Source organism: Setaria viridis, chromosome 9 (assembly GCF_005286985.2).
Source record: "Setaria viridis chromosome 9, Setaria_viridis_v4.0, whole genome shotgun sequence".
Lineage (NCBI taxonomy): Eukaryota > Viridiplantae > Streptophyta > Magnoliopsida > Poales > Poaceae > Setaria > Setaria viridis.
The window spans coordinates 49,102,159-49,129,597 of NC_048271.2; the positions used below are offsets into that span (position 1 = coordinate 49,102,159).

At 47.2% G+C, this 27,439-nt stretch overlaps 3 protein-coding genes across 5 annotated transcripts; all 3 read left to right on the plus strand.

Moving 5' to 3' along the window:
- Window positions 1–1,012: 1,012 nt before the first annotated feature.
- LOC117839385 (26S proteasome non-ATPase regulatory subunit 4 homolog) lies at window positions 1,013–5,781 on the plus strand. 3 transcript variants are annotated; one of them, XM_034719704.2, is made up of 11 exons: window positions 1,013–1,168; window positions 1,258–1,371; window positions 1,489–1,594; window positions 1,789–1,903; window positions 1,986–2,195; window positions 2,276–2,582; window positions 3,468–3,591; window positions 4,437–4,534; window positions 4,627–4,695; window positions 5,179–5,261; window positions 5,604–5,781. In XM_034719704.2, the coding sequence occupies exons 1-10, from the start codon at window positions 1,157–1,159 to the stop codon at window positions 5,236–5,238; spliced, it is 1,215 nt and encodes a 404-aa protein (XP_034575595.1). In that variant the 5' UTR covers window positions 1,013–1,156; the 3' UTR covers window positions 5,239–5,261; window positions 5,604–5,781. The 3 variants fall into 3 exon arrangements, with proteins under 3 accessions (XP_034575595.1, XP_034575596.1, XP_034575597.1); XM_034719705.2 differs by having other exon boundaries at window positions 5,182–5,261; XM_034719706.2 differs by lacking the exons at window positions 4,437–4,534; window positions 4,627–4,695; window positions 5,179–5,261; window positions 5,604–5,781 and adding an exon at window positions 4,266–4,306.
- A 4,693-nt stretch (window positions 5,782–10,474) lies between these two features.
- Window positions 10,475–12,877, plus strand: LOC117837663 (actin-depolymerizing factor 5). Its single transcript, XM_034717394.2, has 3 exons — window positions 10,475–10,635; window positions 10,740–10,999; window positions 12,384–12,877. The coding sequence occupies exons 1-3, from the start codon at window positions 10,615–10,617 to the stop codon at window positions 12,532–12,534; spliced, it is 432 nt and encodes a 143-aa protein (XP_034573285.1). The 5' UTR covers window positions 10,475–10,614; the 3' UTR covers window positions 12,535–12,877.
- Window positions 12,878–14,520: 1,643 nt separating this feature from the next.
- On the plus strand, window positions 14,521–17,711 carry LOC117837662 (subtilisin-like protease SBT1.6). The gene has a single exon (XM_034717393.2). The coding sequence runs from the start codon at window positions 14,630–14,632 to the stop codon at window positions 17,225–17,227; it is 2,598 nt and encodes an 865-aa protein (XP_034573284.1). The 5' UTR covers window positions 14,521–14,629; the 3' UTR covers window positions 17,228–17,711.
- Window positions 17,712–27,439: the final 9,728 nt, after the last annotated feature.

The window sequence follows — 27,439 nt, forward strand, 5'->3', positions numbered from 1 at the left end:
GTATTTAATTTTAGTAGCAGAATACTAGTACGTTGCTATGATGAAATAGTAATTGTTTTATTTTTTTAAACTTGTATTTTTTTGTGACGTTATATTTTTAATAATTGCAATCACTGGATCTCTACTAGCAAACCCATAATTTTTTTGACTCAATGTATTTTCTTCTACTCAAGTGCTCACATTTCTACCTTTTTATTACTTGAGCAATATAATTCCTATAGGCAGAAATAGGTACAACCACATTTTACCATTAAACACGACCTTGTCTCACAAACATGACACAAAATGAGGTCAAATAAATATGATACTAGGAGGAACACATATGTCATGATTTTATAAGAATTTAGGAAAAAGAAGTCATGCGGAGTTCAAGATGCGTGAGAGATCTGAATTTTTGGAGGGTCATATGTTGGTTTATTAATTGGAAAATAGAAAAGCAAAAGGGAATTTCGAGTTGGGCTTGATTTATTGGGCTGGCCGGATCATAGTGGGCCTTGATGTGGTTTCTACATCTTAAGCAAGCTCGATCATACAGCGTGCAAAATATGAAGATGTTTGATTTTAAATTTAAAAGAAGATAGCGCAAACCACATGTAAAAAAGAAGAATATTTACATCATACTTTATCATGCTCGGTCTATGATAGTCGACAGGTCTCGTATTCTCACATTTTCATATGTTCAGTTTGTATAAAACAGCCGATACCTGTTATAAATATCTTGTGATAATAAAAGTATTACCTAAACTACTGCATTATTTTGAAGAAAAACGTCATTTGTGATCGGAGTCGGGGGATAACATTTCAATCCTTGTTCATCCCGAAGTCCTGAACAACCAACGGCCTGTTCGCTTCAGCTTATAAGCCGGCTGAAAAGCTGAAACGGCTGATTTGTTGTGAGAGAAAAACACTGTTTGGTGGCTGATAAGCCGGCTGAATAAGCTAAAGCGAACAGGCCGCAAATCCGCGATCCGACGGTCCGCATACCAGTCGGGCTCGACTAGTGTTGGGTTCGGAGTCGGACCCGTCTGCACCCCGTAGCCTCCGACCCCCAAATAAGGACGCACACACCCGACCCTTCTCCTCGTTTCTATCTTGCTCCGCAAACCAGCACAAACCCTTCCGTGACTGCGGCGGCGACACCCCCAGCGGCGACGCCATGGTGCTCGAGGTACGACGCGCGCCCCGCCGCCGTTTCTCTCCCGGCGAACTCCGATCTTCGACTAATCTCCTCCCCTGGGCTTGGTTTTCCTCCTGCAGGCGACCATGATCTGCATAGACAACTCGGAGTGGATGCGGAACGGCGACTACGCGCCGTCGCGGTTCCAGGCGCAGGCTGATGCGGTCAACCTCATCTGCGGCGCCAAGACTCAGGTACCAATCGCCCGTTCGCCCCGTCCTCCGATCCGATCGATCGATTTCGCAGTTTCGTATGGGTTAGGGTTTCTGGGATTCCGGATCTGATAGTTTCTGGGTCTTGGGTGGGTGCAGTCGAACCCGGAGAACACGGTAGGCGTCATGACGATGGCCGGCAAGGGCGTCCGCGTGCTTGTCACTCCCACCAGTGACCTCGGCAAGATCCTCGCCTGTATGCACGGTAAGCTCGCATCGATCCCAAAACCTTTGCTTTTCTACTGTGCTGGATGTCTTTTGGTGGTACCAAAGGAGAATTGTGCGAATTAGTTCAGGGATTCAGTGTAACTGCTTAAGCTGTCTCATAATTTGTTAAATCATGGCACTTGTAGTTGTCTCTTGTCTGACAAATTGATGCACAACAATGTACTTGTGTAGGGTTGGAAGTTGGTGCTGAGGCAAACTTGGCTGCGGCCATCCAGGTTGCTCAGCTGGCGCTAAAGCATCGCCAGAACAAGAGGCAGCAGCAGAGGATTATAGCTTTTATTGGAAGGTATGCAAATGTGGCATAACTTGTATGACAGTTATTGTTTTTTGTTTGAATCGTGCCTAATGATGCATGTCGTATCTATCAGTCCTGTTAAATACGACAAGAAAGTTTTGGAGACAATTGGAAAGAAGCTGAAAAAGAACAATGTTGCTCTTGACATTGTTGACTTCGGTGAATCTGATGATGAAAAGCCCGAGAAACTGGAAGCATTGATTGCTGCTGTCAACAGCAGTGACAGCAGTCACATTGTTCATGTTCCTCCTGGCGATAATGCCCTCTCTGATGTCCTTCTAAGGTAATTGTGTGCCATGTTACTGTGATCTATGTTTTTCAATGCTGCATCTGTTGATGACCTTATTTTTATATCCTTTTCAGCACTCCTATATTTACGGGGGAAGAAGGTGGAAGCGGATTTGCTGCTTCAGCAGCTGCTGCAGCAGCTACTGGAGCATCTGGATTTGAATTTGGTGTGGACCCAAATGTAGATCCAGAATTGGCACTTGCCCTGCGGTTATCTATGGAGGAAGAGCGAGCAAGGCAAGAGGCTATTGCGAAAAAGGCTGCTGAGGATACTTCGAATACTGAAAATAAGGACCATGCCTCAAGCTCAAACAGCGATTCTATTATGGCTGAAGCAGAACCTGCCTCAAATGCTGCTGCTGATGACAAAAAACAGCCAAAGGTATTATCACTATCCATCAGTTAGAAACTAACAATGACCTGACCCACACTCTAAATATCTGAGCAATTTTTGAAAAGGCTTATTTCATGTCTCAAGTTTTGATTGTTCTATGTACTGTCATGAGCACTTTCTGTGAATTTTGAAATTGATAGTGTGTTTGCTTCCATGCGTTCTAGATTACATTTAGAACTTAGATGATGAATCCGCCAGTGATTGTTTGCCAAGGCACACCCAGCAGCTGGGCATGTTGAAATTTATAGGCAGCCCTTTACATTCTAGTGTTGCATTAATTAACCATAAAGTATCTTGATATGTGTGCCCTACTTTTTTTTTCTCTTGATTGATAACTACGTGACAAATCAATTTTTGTTCTTGTTCAACAAAGAAAAATATGGAAAGTACTGGGTTGGAGGTGCATCTTTTCTTGACTTCTACTTGGGCAGATAATTGTTAAGTTTTTGGGGCTCTGCATATAAATTTCGACCTTACACTTGCTTCTGACCAAATAAAATGAGCCACTGCTCAATACATTTTTATCCTTTGGTGACTAAAATCAGTTGTCAGCAACCATCGCTTTGGTGTTGAAAGTGGTGATTCTGCTACAGTTTCTGCCTTGCCTGCTTAACTTTGGAACTAGTAAACTTTCCTATCACAACTTTTGCTTAATCTATATAAGTTGTTTTACTACTACTTCGATTATAGGCAGTATAGCTTGTCCTCTATAACATTGTTTGATAGCAAAGGTTGTCTGTACCAAGGACTTTTTTCGAATAAAATGCCTGACTCTGGATCTTCCATTTCTATTCTTTGGATATTTATATTTATATATAGATAGTTAATTTTATCCAAATGGACATCAGATGGCTAACATAGTTGTGATCACAGGATGATGATGATCTACTACAGCAGGCACTTGCAATGTCAATGGAGGGCGGTGCTTCAGGATCTGCAGCTGTGGCTGATGCTGCTATGGCAGAAGCTGGTGCAGTTGACCCCGACTTGGCACTGGGTGTGTTTTTCTCTACTTTCTCATGTTGTTTGCAGTCTCTACAATGCTAGTGCATATGGTATCTATTCAATCAATTGATTTTCGTAGTGGCAAATAAAAACTTGACTGTTTATGCTTTTTGCTCCAGTAGGAAACATATAAACCACCAATCCTGGGTAGTTATTTTTCTTAGTATAACTTGCATTTTTGTTCTGGGTAGTGTCGAGTCAGCAAAATGACCAAGCTGGCAAAGCAACCATCTAGCGGATTTGGTGATATGTTTCCAGCCCCTGCACGTCATCTTCATACTAGACGTTTTTTCCCCTCAGCATCTACCTCTTTTTATGGCACCAAACTGTACGTTTCATAAATATCCCTTTAAAGTTTTAATGTGTAGCCTACCTACTTAATTGGTCCTAATACAAACCCTCTTAAACTATATATAATTCATTAAGGAAACCCGAACTTTGTAATATGTTCTGGCTGTCAGGTTATACTTTAGTAAATCTTGTATCATTCAACGTCATATGCTCATATCTTCACATAACTCAACACATATCTTATTGTTTTTTCTCTGTTTCACTATCGTGTTTTCCTTTTCAATTGATACCTATTATTAGAAAGTTTTTTACTTCTATCGACCGCATGTTCTAATATTCCCATGTCTGATGTGTACTTTGATTGTTTATATGCAGCTCTTCAAATGTCTTCCTTTTTGTGATGTTTTCCTACATATTGTTTTTCTCTGTTTCACTATCGTGTTTTCCTTTTCTATTGATACCTATTATTAGAAAGTTTTTTACTTCTATCGACCACATGTTCTAATATTCCCATGTCTGATGTGTACTTTGATTGTTTATATGCAGCTCTTCAAATGTCTGTCCAGGATGCTAACATGTCCAGTGACTCTGATATGAGCAAGGTGTTCGAAGACAGATCATTTGTTAAATCTATCCTTAACTCGGTACGTGTTCTTTTTAAACTAATATGCAGATACAGTTTTAGCTTCATCATTTCAGTCACTTACTATTGGTCCTTTTCTGTGTGAAATAACAGCTTCCTGGTGTTGATCCCAATGATCCATCTGTCAAAGATTTGCTGGCGTCATTGCATGGCCAGGGAGAGGTACTTTCTTGTTTTTTGGCTTCCGTTGACTAAAGGCCTGCCAGCACAGTGATGCTATGACATCCATGTTCCTTTAGATAATCGAATCTTATATGAGAACATCATTCAGCTTCACCTTCACCATAATAAGAATATAATATCTGTCAGAAAATCTTCATAACACTACTTATGGGGACACAATTCCTGTGCACAGTTGTAGCAGCAATTTCGTTGCAATATTTAACTATGTAATGAAATTTCTCTTTAAGATAGCATGTGGAGTTCTTTATGTTCTACAAGCACAATGCTATTATGGAATAGAAATAGAAGCACATTATCAGGTACCAGCACGCGAATACATTAAAAAACAAGTACCACCAAATTAATATGCCCTTTTTTGGTTTGTTTCACATGGACTGCTATCCTGTAATGTTAGAAATCATGACTAGGTTCTCTTGGAAATGTATGTGCAAAGCTGAAAGATTTCTTTTCTTTTTTGGACAGCAGGAGAAGAAGGAAGACAAATCAGACAAGTCAGACGAACCAGAAGATGGGAAGAACTAATGTAGCCATGCTCTTGCTTCCATGTAAGAGTTCGTAATATCCATTGTTGAAAATTGAAATGCATGTTACGCATAGCTTGTTCAGCACTTACCACCTATTTGTCATATTACTGCTACGATGATGTCAAATAAGAGCTGGTGGGGTTTTTGATGTAGTTGGATGTAAAAATTATTTAGGCAATCCAATATCATTCTGGGTCACTGTTAGTTCCACATTTTCCTCGGTCAATCTCAGGCGAGGGGGCACATAATATATGATCTTCATTGCCCTGATTAGTGATAGTTCCACCACTGGTTGTCATACCTTTTGCTCTAGCTCCTTTCTTCTGGAAGCAGGGAATTTAACATATCTTACTGACTTTGCAGGCGCAAAAAGAAATTGAAGTTTCGTCTGCATTAGCTGCGTTGGCCCTGTTCGTCATGGAATTTCCTTATCCCCATGAACTGTGCTTTGGCTATAACTTAATGTCGAGGGAATTTGTATTGTGACTGCTACCGACTTCTCTCCGTATATTATATGTTTTAAAGTGATTCCGTATTCCAAGCTCTGGTCACTTTGTGTTTATTTCTAAGCGATAAACTGGCAATTTGTTTGGTTTTAAGAAGTGACTTAGGAGGCGCCTGAAGTATCTGTTCTTTGTGCGTTAGTACTTCGCTTGCACTTACACTGATATCCCCAGGCCCCAGTGGCATTTGCATGATGATGCTGGATCCTTAGGCAGCAATTCTAAGTCCAGATTATGTAGACAAGGTTGACGATTGTGTGTTTTGGATTGCATGATTTGTTTTTCCAATTGATTAGACTAGTTCCTACTGTGGCTGCTGAGTGGATTTGGTGACGGTATCTCAGCTATCTGGACACTTTAACAAATATAAACACCTAATCCTCGCGAAGAGGCTAGGTAGGGCATACCATCAGCGAACTCTTAGACGGAGGTTGAAGATAGAAGATCTCTCCGATCCTGATCCAACGTATGTGCCAGTGCTTGCTCCGGCACGCCTACGAACCTATTTCGACAGCAATCCCGAGTTCTGGACATGCTACACTACTATTCCAAATCCAAATCGACATGGCTGCGCTGCGGGTTGCGGCATTGCGGCTGCTAACCTTCCGGCGGTGAAGAATAGCACTTGGAAATTGGAAGTGGACGATGCCCTCCAAGGCTCCAATCTACATCAGGTCGCCATCAACCATACCAGCCACACACCTGCCTCTGGTACGCCACCAGAAGCGCGCATTTTTTTGCCCGGGTCATCCTCAGTGTCTTTTTTGATTCCCTTCTGATCAGCGTCCCAACGTTCGCTGGAGACCTTCCGCGGCCAATCAAGCTGGGGCCAGCCGGTGTCCCGCCTTTGGGCAACAAGCGGGTACACCACTGACAGGGAGGCTTGTCGCATATCCCTTGTCAGGATAGCCTCCTCCCCCAACGCGGATCCACGCGACGACGTGCTGTGCCTGTCAGGGAGCCCCTCCACCTTCCATCGCTTTCCGGTGCCGATCCACTGGCGTCCTGAACCCTGATCGGCGTCGGCTCGCGCGTGCAGACGAGCGTGTGCGTGTCGCCCCATGAAGCCGCCCATGCCCATGACATGAAGCTGATCTTTTCTAATCCTTTGGCGCAGTACCGAGAACAGGTCGGAATCAGCTGTCGTGTTTGGCGGGGCTTCTTCGTCGGCAAATATCGCGCGTTTCGGGTGGTCGCCCGTGCGCTGCTGTCGACGAAATTCTTCGGGGGTAGTGGGACACTACGTTTGTTGACGTACCTTTGCTTAGATGTCTACGTCGTCCTTCTGTCCGTAGGAGGGCCCACCTCCGCTTGCAGGCTGCAGCTCTTGATCTGTTGAAGGGACGCGGCGCTCTGTTCGCGTGGAAGGAGCGTAGAACGAAAAACTGGACCGGAGATCGAATTGATAGGTTACTGGTTCACCGGTCCAACCTGCAGTTCACTGGTTGAAATCAGTGGTTCATCATTTATTAATATAATATTTATTTCTCATGATTTATATGAGTAATATACAAGTTTTATTGCAAAACATATCACATATGACATAATAGATGGGATTATAGAGAAATAACGTAATAATCTATTCCCTAAAGTTCCAAAACCAATGTGCAAATGTCAAACTCTTCACCGATTCATAAAAAACCGATCACCGGTTCGATAAAAAACCAACCGGTTCGCACCATTTCATGCCGGTCCAATTGCATGACCGATCTTTTGATTGAACCGAACAGGTCTGGTCACCTATTCACGGTTTTTCAGGTTCAACCGGTGAACCGTTCGGTTTTTTGTTCTACGGGAAGGAGTGTACATCGTTACTCAATCATTGCTAAGCTGAGGCCAGCAAATCGCAGATGGGATGAAGAAATAGTAGGGAGAAAAAAAGTGCCGGTTGACATCAATTTCAACTCATAAAAGCTGTGCAGAATTATGTTTGTAGTTGTAGGCTGACCTTTTCCTTTTATTTTCGTTCTTGCTGAAACCTGGTCCGTTTATTCTTATGTTTTGATTCTGCCATGTTTTACCCATCTACTTGTGTTTGTGTCCCTCTGCGCCGAGTGTCTTGCCTTTTCCTTTTGCACCTTTTGCCTTTTACAATTGCAAAATTCTGTAACATCAGCACGGGTAGTGGAGGGCTGTCTAAGAGCCTACATCCGAGGGCTCATGATCTATCAACGGTGAGAACTTGAGCACATCTACGGGCTGAAAAAGATGATAACTCGGGGACATGCTCTAGTCGTAGGGCAATTCAGGCCCTGGGGAAGGGGTGTTAAAGTTTAACACCCCTTTTTAACACTTTTTAACACTTTCCTATCTAAACACTTGTGTTAAAAGTGATGTGTTAAAGTTTAACACCCTAATTTTTATAAACACATGGAGGGAGTGTTAAAACTTGCTAAAGGTGTTAAAAGCGGTCCCTTAGTCCACTTTTTTTCAGGTTACCCCCTCTCTCTCCTCCCCGCCACCAACGCCGGCCTCCTCCTGCTCATCCTCTCCGCCTAGCCGGATCCACCGCGCCGCCCCTCCTCCTGGCCAGATCCGCCGCGCCGTCCTCCCTCCTCCTCTGCCGCGCCGCCCTCCCCCTTCCTCCGTCGCGCCGCCACGGATCCCCCTTCCTCGGCGGCGGGTGCGGGAGGCGGCTTCGGCGGGCGCGGATGGCGGCTCCGAGCAACGCCGACGAGCAGCCGTGCGGGAGAGCCAACGAGCGGCTTCTCCTCCACCACCGTCGTCCCCTAAGTGCAGCCCCTCCGTCCCTGGTCCTCTCCTCCGCTGTCAAGGCCCGCGCAAGATCTCCACCGTGGGAGAGCGTCCAGTTGAGCACGTCCACCACCCTCCCGGCCACCTGCGCCTGCCCGCTGATGGAGTGGTCATGGCCGCGCGCCTAGATGGGGAACCCCCGCGCCGACCCATACGCGGCGCAGACTAGGTCGGCCACGTCGCCGACGCCACGGGGCTGGAACACCGCCACGGGCTCGGCGCGGGCGCCGCCGCCGAAGTTCCGCGATGCCTCCTAGATGTCGGAGGCATCGATGCTAAGGCGGCCGCCGTCGCCGAAGTCGCCGAGCTGCAGCACCTCCGCGGGCGGCTCGACAGGGAGCCCCACGGTCGAGATGAGCGAGGAGACGAGGAACAACACGGGAAAGGGTAGTGTGCGAGAGGAAGGAAGGGCAATATTATCATTTCTCAGGTAACGTGTTAAAGTTTAACAAACTATCCAAACACCTCAAGATGCTAAAGTTTAACACTTCATTTGAGGGTGTTAAATAACACTCTGTTAAACTTTAACACCCCTTCCCAAATAGGACCTTAGGCTATTTTCCTTGGGCTCATCATGTGTTCGCTGTACCTAACTAATGACTTCTCTCGTGCTTATCTTCACATAGGAAGAAAAAGCAAATTCTCCGGTCAATCTCCAGACGCTAAACATTTTGCCAAATCTCAATGAGGGCCACACATCGCTACGCAACCTACTCGCCCATGATCCTTTGTTTTCTTCATACACCAACAGCGTGTTGCAATTCGCAACGTCCCACAAAGCTCTTCAATAATCCGGTCAGTGGTCATGTCCGTTCGCCCTTTTGCTTGCGACTTGTGTCCCTCCTCTCCCTTTCCCTCACTGTACGGCCACATCTCGTTCCATCGCATTGCATGACAAACAAGCAAGCATCATCACATTCATCATCCCCATCAACTGCTCGTGAAGAAAACGGACGCTGCGTTGAAATTCAACAGCGCGCAGGAATCGGCCGGCCTGCCGGCGCCCGCTGCTCTCAACCCCCCTCGCGCGCACGGACGAGTCTCCTCGTCGCACCAAGAAATCCACGCGGACGCAAAGAGAGAAAAGAGCCGGGAAAGAGCCCGAAATCCCCCCATCTGCTCTGCTCTGCAGCCTGCGGACTGCCTGCGCGCACCTGCCCGCGCCCCACCGACACGCTCGTGAAAACTAACGTGTGGAGCAGAGACCGTTAGGGGGAAAAGGGAGGAAAGGGCCACGGCCGGACAGGGCCCCCACGCCCGCGCGCCCAGACGCCCACCGCCGTGGCGTGCATGCACTCTTTCTCTTCTTTTCGCGAGTGGCTTGGTGCTGGTGCCGGTGTGCTCGGCTCCGATTGGCAAACGGCGAGGGCGGCATCCTCTTCCTCCCTTACCGTGCAAGCAAAGGATGGATTGCAATGGAGCCGGGCACGTCTCATGAGTCATGACGAGCCACGGTGAGCGGTGGTGGCCGGAGCCGTGTTCGATGATGTCTAGGCGAGGGCGTGGGATAGCGTCCGCGGCTGTGCCCCCACGGCCGTCGAGGACGTTAATGGGGCAAATCTTGTGAGATCGAGCTGCCTCTTGCATATGGTCACGGTGGTGATGATGTCCATGCAATGTGCGTTGCCTAAGTGGATTTAAATTTTGGATATATCTAGTTTAAAATTCTATGGGACATCCATTTTTAAACTTTGTCCTTGGACTGCTAAAAAACTCTGTTAATCCTTATCATCCATTTTTTACCTCATACGTTTTCAAACATCAAATGAAATAAAGCTTAGAAAACTTAACTAAACATTATTATGTTCTGCTACCTAAACTTTATTCCGGGCTCACCTGTAAGCAAAAAGGCACAAGGAAAGCATGTGGGGGCAAACAATATGCGCCCATTGCATTATTACCTTTTTCAATTTTAGCTAGGAGAGAAGGGAATTTTGGGCTGGTTGCCACTCTTTTTATAAAGTCGACCCACCCTCACCTAATGTCAAAAGAACCCGCAGCAGGGTAGGAAACCGGGGGAGAGAGAGCGAGGGGGTCCTGAAAGAAAGAACCCAAACCCAAGCAGAGAACACCACCGTTCACCTCGCCGGGGCGTCCATCCGCAACGATCTGCAGCCATGGCGATGGCTTACAAGATGGTAAAACCCAGCTTCCCGGTTAGCAGAGCCGCCGCCTCTGTCGTGTCGAAGCAGCCATGGCTGACGACGTTCTGTGTTGTGTTCTGTGCGTGCGTGGGTTGCAGGCGACGGAGGGGATGAACGTGAAGGAGGAGTGCCAGCGCTGGTTCATGGAGATGAAGTGGAAGAAGGTGCACCGCTTCGTGGTCTACAAGATCGACGAGCGGTCGCGCGCCGTGCTTGTGGACAAGGTGGGTGGCCCCGGGGAGGGCTACGAGGAGCTTGTCGCCGCGCTGCCCGGCGACGACTGCCGCTACGCCGTCTTCGACTTCGACTTCGTCACCGTCGACAACTGCCAGAAGAGCAAGATCTTCTTCATCGCCTGGTAATCCTCGCTGCTCTCTGTCTCGATTTCGTTTCGCTCGGTCCCTCAACCAATTCTCATCACCGCGCGAAAACTCTCAATTCCTTCTCTGCCATGGCGATAGTACAAGGTTTTTCCTTAGGAAAGGCAATACTGCTAAACTTGGTAAATTGCGCTGCAGAATCAATTGATTTGACGATCCGGTCCATGACCATTTACTGGTTTCTAATTTTAAGCATTCATGTACCGAGTATAATAATCTTTCTACGGTAGTGTTCATAAATCCGACCTGCACCCAAGCATTCATAACCGTAACTGTCCAAAACTGTATCTGTCAAGTTTTTCTCTGAAAGCATTCATATGCGGCTTGGAAGATGAGCAACTGAACCGTAAACTACGGCACGGAAGAAACCAAATCCTCTTGCGTCATTTGCACCGTTGAAAAATCTTTGTTTGGTGATCATAACCGTAAAAAAACCATGGTAAACGCTGTTGGTACGATTAAGAATGCAAGTAATGAAATGTCATCTTACCAACTGAAGGTCAAAATATTCTCGAAGTCGTTCGGTAAATTGACGTAAATTGGCAGAATGTGTCTATCCTTCCGAGGAAAGGAAGGCGAGAGTTGCAGTCTAGAACATGTCCTGTCCCTTGTCTGAAGGAAAAAGAACTGTCATCTTGAGCCTTAGAGGTACAGGAAGGCATCACACAATTGACTATAAATCTGCAGATCCAATGACTGTTCAATCAGTGCCGCATCCTTATCTCGCAAAGAAGGAAGGTGCGCCAAGCTTTTTCGTTTTTTCCACAGAACAAAAGTTTGCTTGTGGTTAGTCGGGGTCATGACGGGGACCAAGCTTTCCTGATAAGCCCCGGCCAGGCCTCCCTTTCTCCCTGTCACTGTTGTCTTGAGTGCTCTCTACACGCATTAATTTTCTCCAAAACCTCCAGTGCCAAGGACGCCGGTTATTTTATCAGATCTGATCTAGCCTGAATCCACCTGTTGTCTAGATCTGTCAGCCCTCCTGATCCCTCACCGAAAGCGCCCATCGCCCACTCCAATAGCCATAGGCACCGTTCCGTCAGTTTTATCAACCTTACGACAGTTACCACAGTTTAATTTCCTTACTATATTTAATATATATACATCTTTCTTGGCCTGTCCGCGTCCGGCAACAAGAAAGCCATGCACGACCTGATCACTAAGCTGCACAACTGAATTATTTAACTACCGTTAACAAGTCCACTTGCTCCGGTTTCCACTTGTTAAAGCGCTATGATTCTGCTGGCGACTGCTGCTTGTGCGCTGCATTTTCCAGTGGGCTGCTGCGTGCGCAGGCAGCAGTGGGTTTGGGCGTTTGGTTTCCTGATGGATCCGTTGCCCTTTTTTCTTTTTGGCACACAGGTCACCGACGGCGTCGAGGATCAGGGCCAAGATCCTGTACGCGACGTCGAAGCAAGGCCTGAGGCGGCTGCTGGACGGGGTCCACTACGAGGTGCAGGCCACCGACCCCTCCGAGATGGGCTTCGACGTCATCAGAGGCCGCGCGCAATGAGGCTGCTCCAAGCCTCCTACGTGTGTGTACGTGTGCGCTCGTCTCCTGTCACTACTACTCACTGCTGCGCGTGTATCTGATCGATCGGCCGGATACTAATTGGCGTTGGTGTGCTCCCGTAGCGTTGATGATGCCATCTGACGAGGGTTCATGTGTGTGTGTGTGATCTAGAGGTTTGGTGTGTTTGCTTTTTGATCTCTGGTGTAGTGGTGTGCTGATGTAATATGGATGGAGTAGACGAAGCTGAGGGAGTGGCAGCGGATTAATGAAACGTCCATCTCTGCGACGTAGAATTCCACTGAACAATTGCTCCTGAATGTATACCATAAGGTGCTTCAGATTTGCTTGCGTTCTTCAGGCAGTGCTCCTTTCCAAGTACTACGGATTCGAAGCAAAGTTGTTTCCTGCTTTGACGTCAGAGTTCCTGTATAAATTTACAGTTCTTATTTCCTCAAAAAATTTACAGTTCTTTCAACGATCGAATGAAAGCAAAAGTTACAGGGACAAAGAGCAACCCTTCAGATCTGAAGAGAATACTGGACAGAGTTGATCGCACAGGTCGTATTTATGGTACACTGTTCGAAGAGAGAATCAACCACGTTGAGTCGTGGCCAGCGCCAACCACGATCGAGATGGACGCACCAGGAGCTTTTCTTGTCGGTGCTTACTCGCCGCATGGAACTCACGCTGCCGAACAAGACTGTGTGAAGGAACGTGCCGGAACAGCATGCCAGGCCCGTGTCGGCCGGCAAAAAATAAAACTGCGTGATGGGGGTTGCTTGTGCCTATAGTCTAGAGGCCCAAAAATGCACTGCCAATAGCCTACAGGGGCCCAAAAAACTGCGTGATTGCCTAGTCCGTCCATCAGGGCCCTAAAACTGCGCGTTTACTAGCCAGCGGCCCATACGATACGAGAGAATTGGACTACCTTGAAGATGGGCTCACTAATTTCGAAAGACGAGGCCCAAGCTACGCAACCTTCTCTCAAGCACCACGGAACTCGCTGCGCGCTTGCCTGACCCTGTTCTGCGCACGGCACGCGAGTACATACGCGTCGCTGTTGCTCACTCTGAAGCCGCACCGTCGCCAACCCCGTGCACGCTCCCGTTCTTCAACAATCAGCGTTCAGGCGCACATAAGGTAATGCCTCGACACATGTAACTCCAGCCGAAAAATCGAAGCATAACCTGTGTCCCTGTAGCATTCGAACGAGGGGTACTTCAACTGGTTCGTCAGCTACGTTGTATACCAATCCAGTATTTTCTATCCAAAGCTACCCGTTTTACGCCCCAAATATCGCCTCCGCTTCAAAACCTTTGCTACTCGCCAGAGGACAAAGAAAACGAGTCAATGAAGAGGCCACCGCTTTCGCAGGCAGGGACCTCACCATTTGGTACCGGGGCTACCGGCTTTGGCAGATGCCTCTGAAAAACGAGCGTGGCTAGAGCCCCAAAGACCACTTTACCGTGAAAGCACGCTCCCGTCTCCTTCCACCATCCCCACTCCCCCAGATCCGGCTTAGAATCGATGCCCGCATTAATGAAGCGGATCAGCACGAGTGCTTAATCCGCGCTTCGCCTTTTGCGACCAGATCAGTCGAGGGCTCCAGGTCCAGGTCCCCCATTCCGAGTTTCTCGCAAAGCCTCACATGCTTGTCAGTTTCTTCTGGTGCCGGCGGCGGCGCCAGGATCTTAGCAGCAGCCCGGAAGTGCCCAAAGTCCCCCAACATTACAAGCATCATGCAGCTGTATCCTGTGGAGCCGATGTGGAAATTGGCCCCAGATGTTTGAGAAAGATCAGCACGATTCGATTACACGAGACGCCCGCGGTCCAGGCGTCCAGGCAGCCACGTCCCGCCGCTCATCTTTTGACGCTGATGGCGATGGCATCACTGTCACTGGTCGAGTCACTCGGTCAGTGCCCGGCTCCCTCCCTGCAACTGCAATGCAAGGCCTTTCAACCGTAGCCTATGCGCACGGACGCACACGGCAGCTACCACGAGCCCACGACCATTCCCCAGACCTTTTACCCACCATGACGCCCCGTCCTCTCTCTGACTGAAATCCCGGGGCGGCATTACTACCGCTGCCGTACCATGCCACGGACGTTGGCAGCGGGGCCAAGGACATTACTACTGCTGCTGTACGAAGCCCACGTCGACGGCCACCGCAGCGCCAAAAGGCGAAACCGCCCCCAACATCCCACTACCCCGCAATTAACTCCCCGCGCACCGCACTACTGTCGCTTCCACTACTGCCGCTTCCACCGCTCGTCCTCGGCATCGCCACGCACGGTGCCATCACTCTCAGTCTCACTCGCTCACTCACTCATGGCGGCTCCTCGCTGCCCGTTCCCCTTCCTCCTCCTCCTCCTCCTCCTCGCGATGCTGGCGCTGTCAGCGCCGGCGCTGCCGCGAGCCGACGCCGGCGGCGGGGAGGCGAGGAAGACGTACATCTTCCGCGTGGACCACCGCGCCAAGCCGTCCGTGTTCCCCACCCACGCGCACTGGTACGCCTCCGCCGCCTTCGCCTCATCCGGGGCCGGGGCCGCCCCGCTCGAGCCGCTCCACGTCTACGGCACCGTCTTCAACGGCTTCTCCGCGTCCGTGCCGGCGTCCCGCGCCGAGGAGCTGCGTCGCCACCCGGCCGTGCTCGCCGCGTTCGAGGACCGCGTGCGCCCGCTGCACACCACCCGGTCGCCGCAGTTCATGGGCCTCCGCGCGCGGCTCGGGCTCTGGTCCCTCGCGGACTACGGCTCCGACGTCGTCGTCGGGGTGCTCGATACCGGCGTGTGGCCCGAGCGCCGCAGCCTGTCCGACAGGAACCTGCCGCCTGTCCCGGCGCGGTGGCGCGGCGGCTGCGACGCGGGGCCCGGGTTCCCCAAGTCCTCGTGCAACAGGAAGCTCGTCGGCGCGCGGTTCTTCTCGCAGGGCCACGGCGCGCACTACGGCGCCGCGGCCGTGGCGTCCAACGGGTCCGTGGAGTTCATGTCCCCGCGCGACGCCGACGGGCACGGGACGCACACGGCCACCACCGCCGCGGGCAGCGTCGCGTACGAGGCGAGCATGCAGGGGTACGCGCCCGGGGTCGCCAAGGGCGTCGCGCCCAAGGCCAGGGTCGCCGCGTACAAGGTGTGCTGGAAGGGCGCCGGCTGCATGGACTCCGACATCCTCGCCGGCTTCGACCGCGCCGTGGCCGATGGCGTCGACGTCATCTCCGTCTCGATCGGCGGCGGCGGCGGCGTGACGGCGCCGTTCTACCTCGACCCGATCGCGATCGGCGCGTACGGCGCCGTCTCGCGGGGAGTGTTCGTGGCCACCTCCGCCGGAAACGAGGGGCCAACCTCCATGTCCGTGACCAACGTCGCGCCGTGGCTCGCCACCGTGGGCGCCGGCACCATCGACCGCAACTTCCCCGCTGAAATCGTGCTCGGCGACGGCAGACGCTTGTCAGGTGTGTCACTGTACTCCGGCAAGCCTCTGACCAATTCGTCGTTGCCGTTGTACTACCCCGGCAGGACAGGCGGGCTGTCCGCTTCGATGTGCATGGAGAACTCCATCGACCCGTCACTGGTGAAAGGCAAGATCGTCGTCTGCGACCGCGGCAGCAGCCCGCGCGTGGCCAAGGGAATGGTCGTCAAGGAAGCCGGTGGCGCGGCGATGGTTCTGACTAATGGAGAGGCCAACGGCGAAGGCCTGGTCGGAGACGCCCATGTCCTCCCTGCTTGCGCGGTGGGGGAGAAGGAGGGCGACGCGCTCAAGGCCTATGCTGCAAACGCCTCCAATCCGTCTGCAACAATTAGCTTCGGGGGCACGGTCGTCGGCGTCAAGCCGGCGCCCGTGGTGGCGTCGTTCTCGGCGCGTGGACCCAACGGACTCGTCCCGGAGATCCTCAAGCCGGACTTCATCGCCCCGGGCGTTAACATCCTCGCGGCGTGGACGGGCGCCACGGGCCCGACCGGCCTGGAAGGTGACACCCGCCGCACGGAGTTCAACATCCTGTCGGGAACGTCCATGGCGTGCCCGCACGCGAGCGGCGCCGCGGCGCTGCTCCGGTCCGCGCACCCCGGGTGGTCGCCAGCGGCGATACGCTCCGCGCTGATGACCACGGCCGTCGTGAACGACAACCGCGGCGGGCCCGTGGGCGACGAGGCCGAGCCCGGGCGCGCCGCGACGCCGTTCGACTACGGCGCGGGGCACATCACGCTCGGCAAGGCCCTGGACCCCGGCCTGGTCTACGACGCCGGGGAGGAGGACTACGTCGCGTTCATGTGCAGCATCGGGTACGAGCCGAACGCGATCGAGGTGGTGACGCACAAGCCCGTGTCGTGCCCCCCGTCGACGGGCAACGCCGCCTCGGGCTCCGACCTCAACTACCCGTCCATTTCCGTGGTGCTCCGCGGCGGCAACCAGTCGAGGACGGTGACCCGCACGGCCACCAACGTCGGCGCCCAGGCGTCCGCGACGTACACGGCGCGCGTGCAGATGGCGGCTGGCAGCGGCGTGTCCGTGTCCGCGAAGCCGGAGAAGCTCGTCTTCTCGCCGGGCGTCAAGAAGCAGAGCTTCACGGTGACGGTGACCGCGCCGTCCGCCCCGGGAACCGCGGCGCCCGTGTACGGGTACCTCGTCTGGTCGGACGGCGGCGGGCACGACGTGCGGAGCCCCATCGTGGTGACGTGGCTGCAGCCCATTTGACTGCCAAGTGGGGACGCTGCCACGTCTCGTGGAGTGGGCCCCGGAGCTGCCGATAAGGTGGCGGGCAGCAGGAGTCAAGAGGCGCAGTGGGCCAGTAACGGTAAAGTCGTGCGGTCGGGACTTGGCCATTAAAGCTGGGCATGGGACGGACCTACTTTAATTGGGTGGGGTCATGCACGCTCGCTCTGCAGAGATTGATTAACCGTGGGGCATGCTGTAACACGGTAAACAGTATGGGGGTATACTGAAGTGACAGTGGTGTGTGAAAACTATCGAGCCGGGGTGATTTTCTGCCTGGTGTTTTTACCTGCCTGTTCGTTTCCGGAGGCTACAGTACGTGCTTGCCACTGGTGGACAGTGGCAACGGAAAGTGATGGAGAAACAAGACAAAGCTACGAAATATTTGTGCCATTAGCTTGGGTATTTGTATGTGGATTATCTGAAGTAATTTACTGTCTAGTCGCATTCTCTCCGGCTAAACCTAGTCGAAGTTTTGTCTGTTCGTGGAGCATTTTCTTGTCATCTTTTCTCAGAACCTGCAGGTTTTGCTGTATGCTGTCGGGCATTTTGATGGATGGGCCATGGGTGCATATACAGGACCTCGTGACCTGATAAAGTTCGTTGGATGTTCATATACAAATGGGTGGGTCCGGCTCGGTATTCGGCGCCTTTTGGGTCATTTTCCACAAGCGCTTTGCCCGGCAGCGGCGACAACGAGGAAAGCAGGGATGGCTATGGCTTGATGCTTCTCGAGCAGGACAGCAGGAGGCGCTCAAATAAAGAAAACTCCATCATGCCGCGTACCTGAATGCCAATCCTTTGTCCCTTTAGGTAGTGTTTGGTTCTGTGGTCGAAGTGGGTTGGGTTGGAGCCGACCCACTTCAACTCATGTTTGGTTGGAAAGGGTGGGGGTTAGGTCCAACCCATTAGAGGAATATTCCTCGTAGATTCGGGTTCATCCGATTCCTCAAAAAACAAGGAATCACCCCGACCCACTTGAACGACGTCCGCGTCCGTTTCTTCTCGCGCTCGTCTAGCCGCGCACCCGACGGCACCCTCCGCCCGCCCGTCGCCGGTGCCGCCCTCCACTCGTGCCGCTCTCCGCCGCCACCCTCCACTCGCGCCGCTCGCCCGACGCCGGCGCCACCCTCCGCCGGCCCGACGCCAGTGCCGCCCTCCGCCGCCGCCTTCCAGTCGCGCCGCCCTCCGCCCGCCCGACGCCGGCGCCGCCCTCCGCCCGCCCGCCGCCCTCCGCCCGCCCGACGCCGGCGCCGCCCTCCGCCCGCCTGATGCCGACGCGACGGGGAAGTGCGCCGGGCGAGCTCGAGCCCCGCCGCGGCCGGACGAGCTCGGTGGGGAAGGAGGACCTCCGGTGGTGGGGATGAGGTGGCGCAGGGGGGCGGACTGCCGGCGGCAGGGAGGAGGACCGCCAGCGCGAGCTACCCTCGGTGGGGAAGGACTTGCGGGGAAGTAGATGGAAGAAGATGGAAGGTTAGGAAAAAAAAGAGAGAGGTTGACAGGTGGGCCCCATGGCTGACAGGTGGGGTACACAACTAACGGTGTTAAACAGATACCCATCCTAACCCACTCAACCAGCTCAATCAAACAAAAAATTGGGTCCAACCCATCCCTCCAATCAAACAAGAGATGGGTCGGCTCCAACCCAGAAAAGTGGGTCGGCTCCAACCTAGAAAAGTGGGTCGGCTCCAACCCAACCCACATGGTTCCAAAACCAAACGGACCCTTAGAGTCCTCTTATTCAATGCTCTCTTATTTCGATGTAAAATACAAGGACTATATTTTTCTTACTAAAATCTAAAAAGGACAAAATATGAGATAATTTCATAGATATTGATTAATTGGTGATTAGAGTTTACTAACTTTGATTAGTCCATATCTAACCTGTTAATTTTAGCATCCCTATTTTAGCCCATGTAAACGGAGCCTAAGGGCACATACAAAGGGTGACTAGGAGCTGTCTAGGAGCCGGTTTATTTGCAAAAACACCCCGTGAAGGCCAACAGACGGCTGCCCCATCATCTTGCGAGGCGACGATCCGAAAGGAGGCAGTAAAAGATCAAAAGGAAGCAAAAAGGTATGAAGCTGAAGCTAGGATGTTTGAGACCTATAACCGTCTTCTCTCGCAAGATGTAGGACTAATGTCTAACGAAGAAAAGGCTGATCATATAGCAACAATGAAGGCTTTGAAGAAGAAATTATTTGCTGAATTTAATTAAGGTATGCTTTAATTGCTCTGAAACATGATATGTAGTTATCCTTCTGAAACCTCCTACAAAACATGATTAGAATAAGTTCAGACTGATCATCTAAATGTATGTTAAGTTCAGTGATGCTTTTTCTAAATATCCTCTGATAAAGTATTTATTAAGGTGAACATATGGTTATTCATGTAGACAAAATCCTGGAGATGCTCTGGATGGCAGCTTCAACTTCCTAGATATTTGATCTATCATGCTATGAACCCATGGTGTAAAGGTCTATCTAAATATTTGGACTCTGTTCATTATGCTAGTTCAATTTATACTACAATTGGTCAGCTGAAGGGGTTTAATGTTATTTTTAGTCAGCTCGTGTTGTGTTTCCTGTTTGGTTGTGTCACCATGATAACAGAGACTTCAAATATCATTTATATCTATGTTTCTAAAAGATAGTGTAACCACGATCATCTAATTTATACTTGATCTTTCTTCTTTTCAATGAGCAACATAATACACAAGTCTTATTTACGATTGATCGTGGCTAGATGCGGGTAGACAACCAAATAGACAACTTAAAAGACAAAGCATTATACAAGCTGTCAGTTTTACTATCTATATATGACTTACATACGGCAGCCGTCTAAACTGTTGAATGTTGTCGTGCTGTCTTGACAGTGACGCCAACGAAAGAACTCTCCACTAAAATCGTGCGGCTTGGCAAGTCACTAGAGCACTCCATTTACTTAACCCGAGCCTTTCCCGTTGTCCATTAGGGAATAGTGCAGCAGGCAACCTCACAAATCACAATAATACCTTTTCCCTGCTTTATAATCATAGCCTCTTTACTTCAGAGTTAACAACGTATGATGAGTGTTCCCACTTTTTCGCCTTGCCAGTTCAATTCTTTTTTTGCCCTTTATTTTTGTTAAAGTAAAAACCGGAGACAGTAGAATAGCCGAATGAATCGGTAGTTTTCCATTGATCTGATACTTTGAATATATATAGGAGGAAGCGTCGCTTCCAAATCGGCGTCGTGGGCGCGCGAACAGCAACCGCTCGCGAGGAGCGTCAGGGGTGCGTTGTGAGGAGTCAACTGCCGTTGACATCGTGGATCCAGGATGAGATCACCCTTGAACTTTTAATTGTAACAATTTTTAGCAGGATAAACTATGGAGCATCAATTTTCCGATAAAATGATGAAGCTGGAGGTCAGTGACCCCGGAAGCTTGAGTACCACATAATGTGGGCGTTAAAGGTGCCTATGGGCTTCCGAACATGTTGGGCTCTATGGGCATTGCTTCTGAGAGCCCATCTACCCATGTTGGGTTTCTTAAGAAAATGTTTGCTTTCTTGGGAAGGCTTGGTGTAAAGTGATGGATTAGTTCCTGTAGATAATTGTGTATATGGCCTGTGAATGGGATGTGTCAGTTGATATAGTGCAATTAAAAATGGCTGACGCTGTGAAACAGATTTGCAGGGCACTTGATAAGCATATATCTTCTGTTAACATTTTTTCTTAATACCGGATGTTATCTGTTCATTGGAGTGCTAGAAGTGAAATCTAAATTGAAATACACCGATCCTGAGAACCACCTGTGCAAACTCCATGCTTTAGCTCTCTGTATTTTTGTTACTTCTATTGTTTGTACAAACATCCATGCTAATATCTTATATTAGCAAAAGAGATCTACTTTCAGTAATTCTTTGCCACGCGTAAAAACCACAATTACGAGTGGTGCAACATAGAATGCACGCAGTCAAGCTATTCCTACTTCAATTTTCATTCGCCAAATCAATAAAAAATGTCATGAGCGATTTGTCCTTGAAAAAGGTAACATATCAGTTTTTAAATATTATAACATCTGTTTCTTTTTATATGGCGCATTAGGATTTTGAGAAGTCTATATAGAAACATAGTTTGATTATTAATTCATATTATAATATAATGCAGTAAGGTTCATTGTGGTGGAACCTGCCTACCAGGGTTTGAGTTCTTGACTTAACATTGGTGCTCGTATTTTCCTAGATTTATTTCAGGATTTAATTGGTACTATTTTTTAGTGGTAGGCGACATGCCCATCGATAGCAAGGTGCCGATGCTGACTTTGTTAATCTCGAGTATCTACTGACTCAGTCTCTCGGATGTGATCATTGGGAGTGATATTGCATGCGTATATTCATAGGGTTAATTGTGCGTGCGTTTATGTAAGCGTTTGCGTATGTACTTTATTGTGCAAAAAAAGATCAATGAAATACATGCAACTTTTCTTCACTAAGCATGCATATAGTTTCACTAATTGTTAGTCAAGATGTATGAAGTTTGTCCTTTTGAAATCCTAATGTGTTCTATATGAAAAGAAAAATGTGGCAAGTGTCTATTTTAGAGACCTATTCAAAAAGCAACACTTGTTTGCGGAGTTGAGAGCAACCATTTTAAAGTTTTGGAGAGTCTGCCCACAGAAACATTTAGTACTAATATGAATTTTCTAGGTACCTCATGTACTTGTGGATCTTGGATATTTTTTTAATGTGATAACATTAAGTGTATGAGTAATTCATGTTTGATATATATGGATGTAAATTATGCCACCAGTTTGTCTTTATGTGATGAAGTGCCGAATTATACTTCTAGTGTCAGAAACTCTAAAGCAGTTCAAATAAGGTGTTGCTTATTTCAATGACATAAAAATATTGTCCCTTATCTAAATGGTGGCTCTAGCTAGTATGTATAATAATGCCATTTAGTTCTGATGTGGAAATGATAGTTGTGCATGGCTCAAATTGGATTAAAAAAATGAAAGTGTATATTGAGTGCCGAGTTACTTGAGTAATATAATGCATAGTTTGGCTAGTATTTTAAAGGGAGTTTGGACATCCAAAGTGGTTCATGCACATAAAAGTTTTTTTTTGTTAATGATGGATCGGCATGTTGGACCATACACCATTGTTGTAAAACCATCTAACTATATCCCCATTTCACAATTTTTGACATTTTTTTATTTTTTCTTGGAAGTTTTTGAAATGATTAATATAAACATCTCGAATTGTGAGTGATCCTGCTTTTCATTTGGGGCATGTATTATCCAAGGTTCACATGAGGACAAATATAGAATTTTGAAATGTTACATTATCATGCTCTTGTGTTAACATAAAATATGTGTATGAAGGGAAGAAAATGATTTTAACTTAGAGGATTATTAATGACTTGATAAAGGTTTTGAAAGTGCATCTAGCTCCCTAAGTGGGTTATGACAGAATAATGACAAAATGATTGAATAACTAAGTGGGTTCCGATGTGGATGGTGTGTTATATGGTAGCTTGCAGAATCTCCAGAAGTTATCCATTTTACGCAATCTTGTGGTGCATCAAAAGAAGTTTGTATCACCCCAATAATTGAGCAAGAAAACTCTAACTCAATCTTCGTAGACACTAGAGTGAGGATAGTGGCTTACTATGAAAACCAAATTTTTGTGTGCTCCTCAATGGATATGTAGGTTCCATGTGTGGGAATGAACTTTAGTAAATAAATCCTTGTGTCTCTTATACTTGATTCATTAGTTTAACTACTTGTTGCTTGTACTACCTCATTTCTAGTCTTTCGTCTTGATCTACCTTATGTGAAGGTTTGAGTTGTAAATAGTTGGTGAAGTAGGATGGAAACAACCATCCTATGCTTGCAAATTCATCAATCTATTTTTGGTTGAGGTTTGCATTGTCAAAGTATGAATTTGGTAAATTGTTCGAATATTCCGCAGATTTTTGCGGAATCCTTAATAAACCTTCGAAGTTTAGGTAGGTTACTAACGTAGCTGTTTTATGTTGTAATAATTTTAGCTTTTGACTATTCAGCACCTCTAGAGTCCAATCGACATCCTAGATCCTTTCAGATGAGTACAAATATCGACAAACAATGCTTGCTTGAATCATAAATTAGAAGCTACTCATAAAATAATTGTCTAGAGCAACCTTCAGGGTACTAGAAGCATCAACAAATTTCAGTCTAATAATGTGTAACACCCTAAATTTTCTAGGAAAATGGAGCCCATTGCCACCTTACTTGCATTTAGCGTTTTTTGGCCTCCTTCGCTGATTTTTCTAAAGGACAAATGTGACAAATTACCATTTGAGGGGAGCTATGCTACGTCATTAAAAACATGCACGACATATATGTAGTTTACATTATGCCAATCATAAATGTATGGTTGCAATCTGTATGCTAACCACATATGTTAAAAATTTAACATTTGAGACTCTCTTGAAGGTCCCTAATATATCGGAACTTTTAAACTATGCATCATGTCACATATAACTCAAAATCACAACATGAGGATTTGATATGTTTTTATTTGCTAGTGGAAATTATGACAATGTAAGTGGCAAAAATTTTATGTGACATGGTGAAATCCACAGTGCACAACTCTTATGATGTAGTATCTTTTCACTAATAAACCCCACAAAATGGATCAATTGCTTGTTTTAGATCCTCATTGCTCATGCCTGGATTAGGATCTTGAATAAACATCTATAAACATTAAGTTCATTCTCAGCATTTGGGGAATGGCTTGGCCTAAAGATGGCCAAACAGGTGGCCCAGCCTGGCCCAAGCACGGTTTGGCTCGGCCCATTTAGGCCCAACACGGTGCAGCCCGGATAATAACCGTGCCGACCCATGGGCTGAAGTAGCATCCCAAGCCTAGTACTAAGGGCTATTAGTCAGGTCAAGCTGGCCTGATGGCCCGTCGGGCCCATGAAGGCCCATCGTGCCCATTCTAGCCTAGTTCAACTTAAAAAAAATCCTTCATCCAATTAAATTTTGGAAGGCAAAAATTTTGAGATATTGTACATACAAACATATATACATGTATATTCAGAGGTAATACACATACCAACACATATACAAATTACAACTAAACATGCTTGAACGTGCCTAAGTGTGCCTAAACGTGCCTCCATCATGCCCTAGCGGGCCGGCCATTAATCGTGCCAGGCCGGGTCGGCCCACGAGCTGATGCAGCAGCCCAAGCCCAGCACTAAGGATGGGCTAGGCCAACCTGGGCAAGGCTAAGATCGTGTCGGGTCGGGCTGGTACCGAGCCAAATTTTTGAGCTGTGGGCCAGCCCACGGGCCTCGTACCTTATGGCCATCTATAGCCTGGCCCTTGTAGATTTGGCGATCCATGTAAAGCCCGAAGGGCTTATTTGTAAATATTGAATCCATCAGGGCTTGGTGGGTAAATGATGCCCAATCCATCCTCTATATAAAGGACTCAAGGGGTCATGGGAGGAGACTTACATTGAGCACGTCTCACTTGCTATCTTATTTCGCCTTCCTGTTCTTCTCACACGCTCTCTCTGCATCTATTTGAACGAGGAAAATTCAAAAAACTCAGATCAAATATTCTCATATGTGACTCCTTAAAAGGAAAAAAAGAGTGCACTAACTCTTGAGTTGTAAGGAAACGGACATGAATTTAAGAAATTTTCCAATAAATAGTGATATGAATGTTGCTGATAATAATACATATGCAGTTCATAAGTAATAAAACTAGCACAAAAGTAATTAAACATATTGTTAGCGAATGATGAAGTATGAAATGCAACAACACAACAATCCACAATGCATAGGCGCTATTAAAGAAAATTAACTACTTCAGATAATCAGATGTGATAAAAAAATCTTTTTTTCTAAATAACATAGGGTCAAAAGTTCCAGTTACTTATTTTACTACACATAACCTATTTGGATAGAATATTACTCCTGAATAATGAACCAAAAGTACATCCTATTAGGGTAGAAGTGCACATTAAATAATTGTGATAGTCATTACCCTACTATTTAATGTAAATATGATGTAAAATATATATAATATTCCAGCAGGTAATCCTAAGAGAGATAAAGTGTACAACAAGAATGTTTTAAAAATTGTTAATGTGTGATGATGCATAAAACTAACATAAATTCAGAAATTAACTAAATGATAATTATTTTGTATGTGTACAAGCTCATGTTGTTGGGAGATGGTCTAATACGCGTAGTTGATCATCACTATGTTTATCAAGTATGTCTAAGAAACGATAGAGATCTCATGTTAGTGATGTATTACTTTATACACATACAAATTTTTCATCAAACTATAAAATAGAGTTATTAACATCCTTATAGACCATAAAAGGCTTGGATCCATCACAAGTGTTCGAAAAAGTTACCTTCAACACAAATTTGTCACAATTTGAAACCTTAAGGTTGCCCTCAACTCAAAATCTTGCGATATCATGTACTTGAAGCATTGTTGATGAAAATAAACTCTACACTTGACTACTAAAGTTCACTCCTAGTATCAGACAACATCCATGATAATGTGAGATCTATACGTATCAGATCTTTGTGTATTTGTACTACTTGGATCACAAGGTTGTCTATTAGAAAAGCTTACTTTAGAAAATGACACGTTTCATAAGGTGCATGATGATTTGCTAATATTTATATGATAAATAGGTAAAATATTTCATAAGGTACATAATGAGTTGCATGAAAGACTAAATTTATGCATGATCATACATAATTAGTTAGGCCGATCAGGTTTATAATTGTATCAGATAGAAATCATGCTAATGCATGTAAACCATTTTAGTCTTTAGATAATTCAACGCAATTATATCAGGGTGGATGTCATGTGCTATGGAAATGTTAAGTAATTATCTAATTCAATTGTGCCATGAGGATGCTATGTCAATTGTAATTTAGTTTGTATAGTAATATGCTTCATTGCATCAAAATTCAAACGGTATTCTATGTGACCATCAAACAGGATACTAGAAAGAAATTGAAATATGTAGGTGTTTGGTACCAATCTGGCATGGCATAGGAAAAATACATTACGGTATAGTCTGCTTCAAATTTGAAGAGAGGTATAAAAATATAACAACCTAGAAAACTGCATAAAAGGATTAAATCACTTACTTGGACTCCATTGGTACGGTTGGAAGTGCATGAAATAAGAGATGCGAGCAAGTATTGTGGCTGGGCTTATGAGTATCACGCTACAGCTAAATCTCCATACGGGAGTGATGTTTGGGGTTGCACCACTAGGTGGGGCAAGCTACAATGGATAGCGGAGGGATTCGATGAAGCCCTCGGGCTAGATGCCCACGGGCCTTGGGGTAGAGATATGCACTACAGGATGTATTACTTGATATGATCCATAGACTTCACGTGTGGCGAGGGTTCGGTGCCTACCGTGGATGCTGCAGGCGGTAGTTCTAGGATGCGATCTTTCTCTCTGTTTTTCCTTCAAAAACTCTATTTTAGCTCCCTTCCTATAAGCTAATTTTCTCGAAGAGGAAAAATTAATTGAACACATCAATTATAGACAAAGGACGGCTTTTCACCTCCAAAAACTAGATTTTCCATTCCTCTCAACTTTTAAAATTGACCAATTTCACTCAGTTGGTTACCCAACGAGTCTGAGTGCGTCTATTTTTCTAAATTTATTCTAGGATTAACGGTGCTATTATTTAAATGGTAGTCGATATGTTGTTAACGAAGAGGGCCTATGGTGACTTCGTCAATCTTAAAATTTACCGATTCAATCTCTCGGAGGCGGTCATAAGAGTAGAGTAGAGTTGTATGTATGTATTCATAGGGGTGGGTATGCGCGTATGTATGTAAGTGTCTATATCTTTGAAAGCGTTTTAGCCTATGTGACGCCCGTCAGTCGGGGGTGGTGAACCAGATTGTGTTATAGTTGAGGGTCAGATTGACTATTTCTACAATTTTTTTTAGAAAAATATTTTCCAAATATTTTTAAAAAAAGCTTGCAAATATTTTCTAGTAATTTATACTAGCCACCATTCTACCTCTCCTCGCCGAGCTGCCACTCCTCCCTGACTATTTTTATCCCAAATGAGCGAGGTGTCTTGGTCTTTGACGAGGTTGGTCAAGGTCGATCTCGTCGGCGCTATCGCTGGAGAGGTTGATTCTAGCGGCTTAGCG

Coding starts and splice junctions, on each gene's coding strand:
- LOC117837662 (XM_034717393.2), top strand. CDS start 14,630: ATGCCACGGACGTTGGCAGCGGGGCCAAGGACATTACTACTGCTGCTG.
- LOC117837663 (XM_034717394.2), top strand. CDS start 10,615: ATGGCGATGGCTTACAAGATG. Junction 10,636..10,739: donor TGGCGATGGCTTACAAGATG/GTAAAACCCAGC, acceptor CGTGGGTTGCAG/GCGACGGAGGGGATGAACGT. Junction 11,000..12,383: donor AAGATCTTCTTCATCGCCTG/GTAATCCTCGCT, acceptor TTTGGCACACAG/GTCACCGACGGCGTCGAGGA.
- LOC117839385 (XM_034719704.2), top strand. Junction 2,196..2,275: donor CTCTCTGATGTCCTTCTAAG/GTAATTGTGTGC, acceptor TATCCTTTTCAG/CACTCCTATATTTACGGGGG. Junction 4,535..4,626: donor TTAAATCTATCCTTAACTCG/GTACGTGTTCTT, acceptor GTGAAATAACAG/CTTCCTGGTGTTGATCCCAA.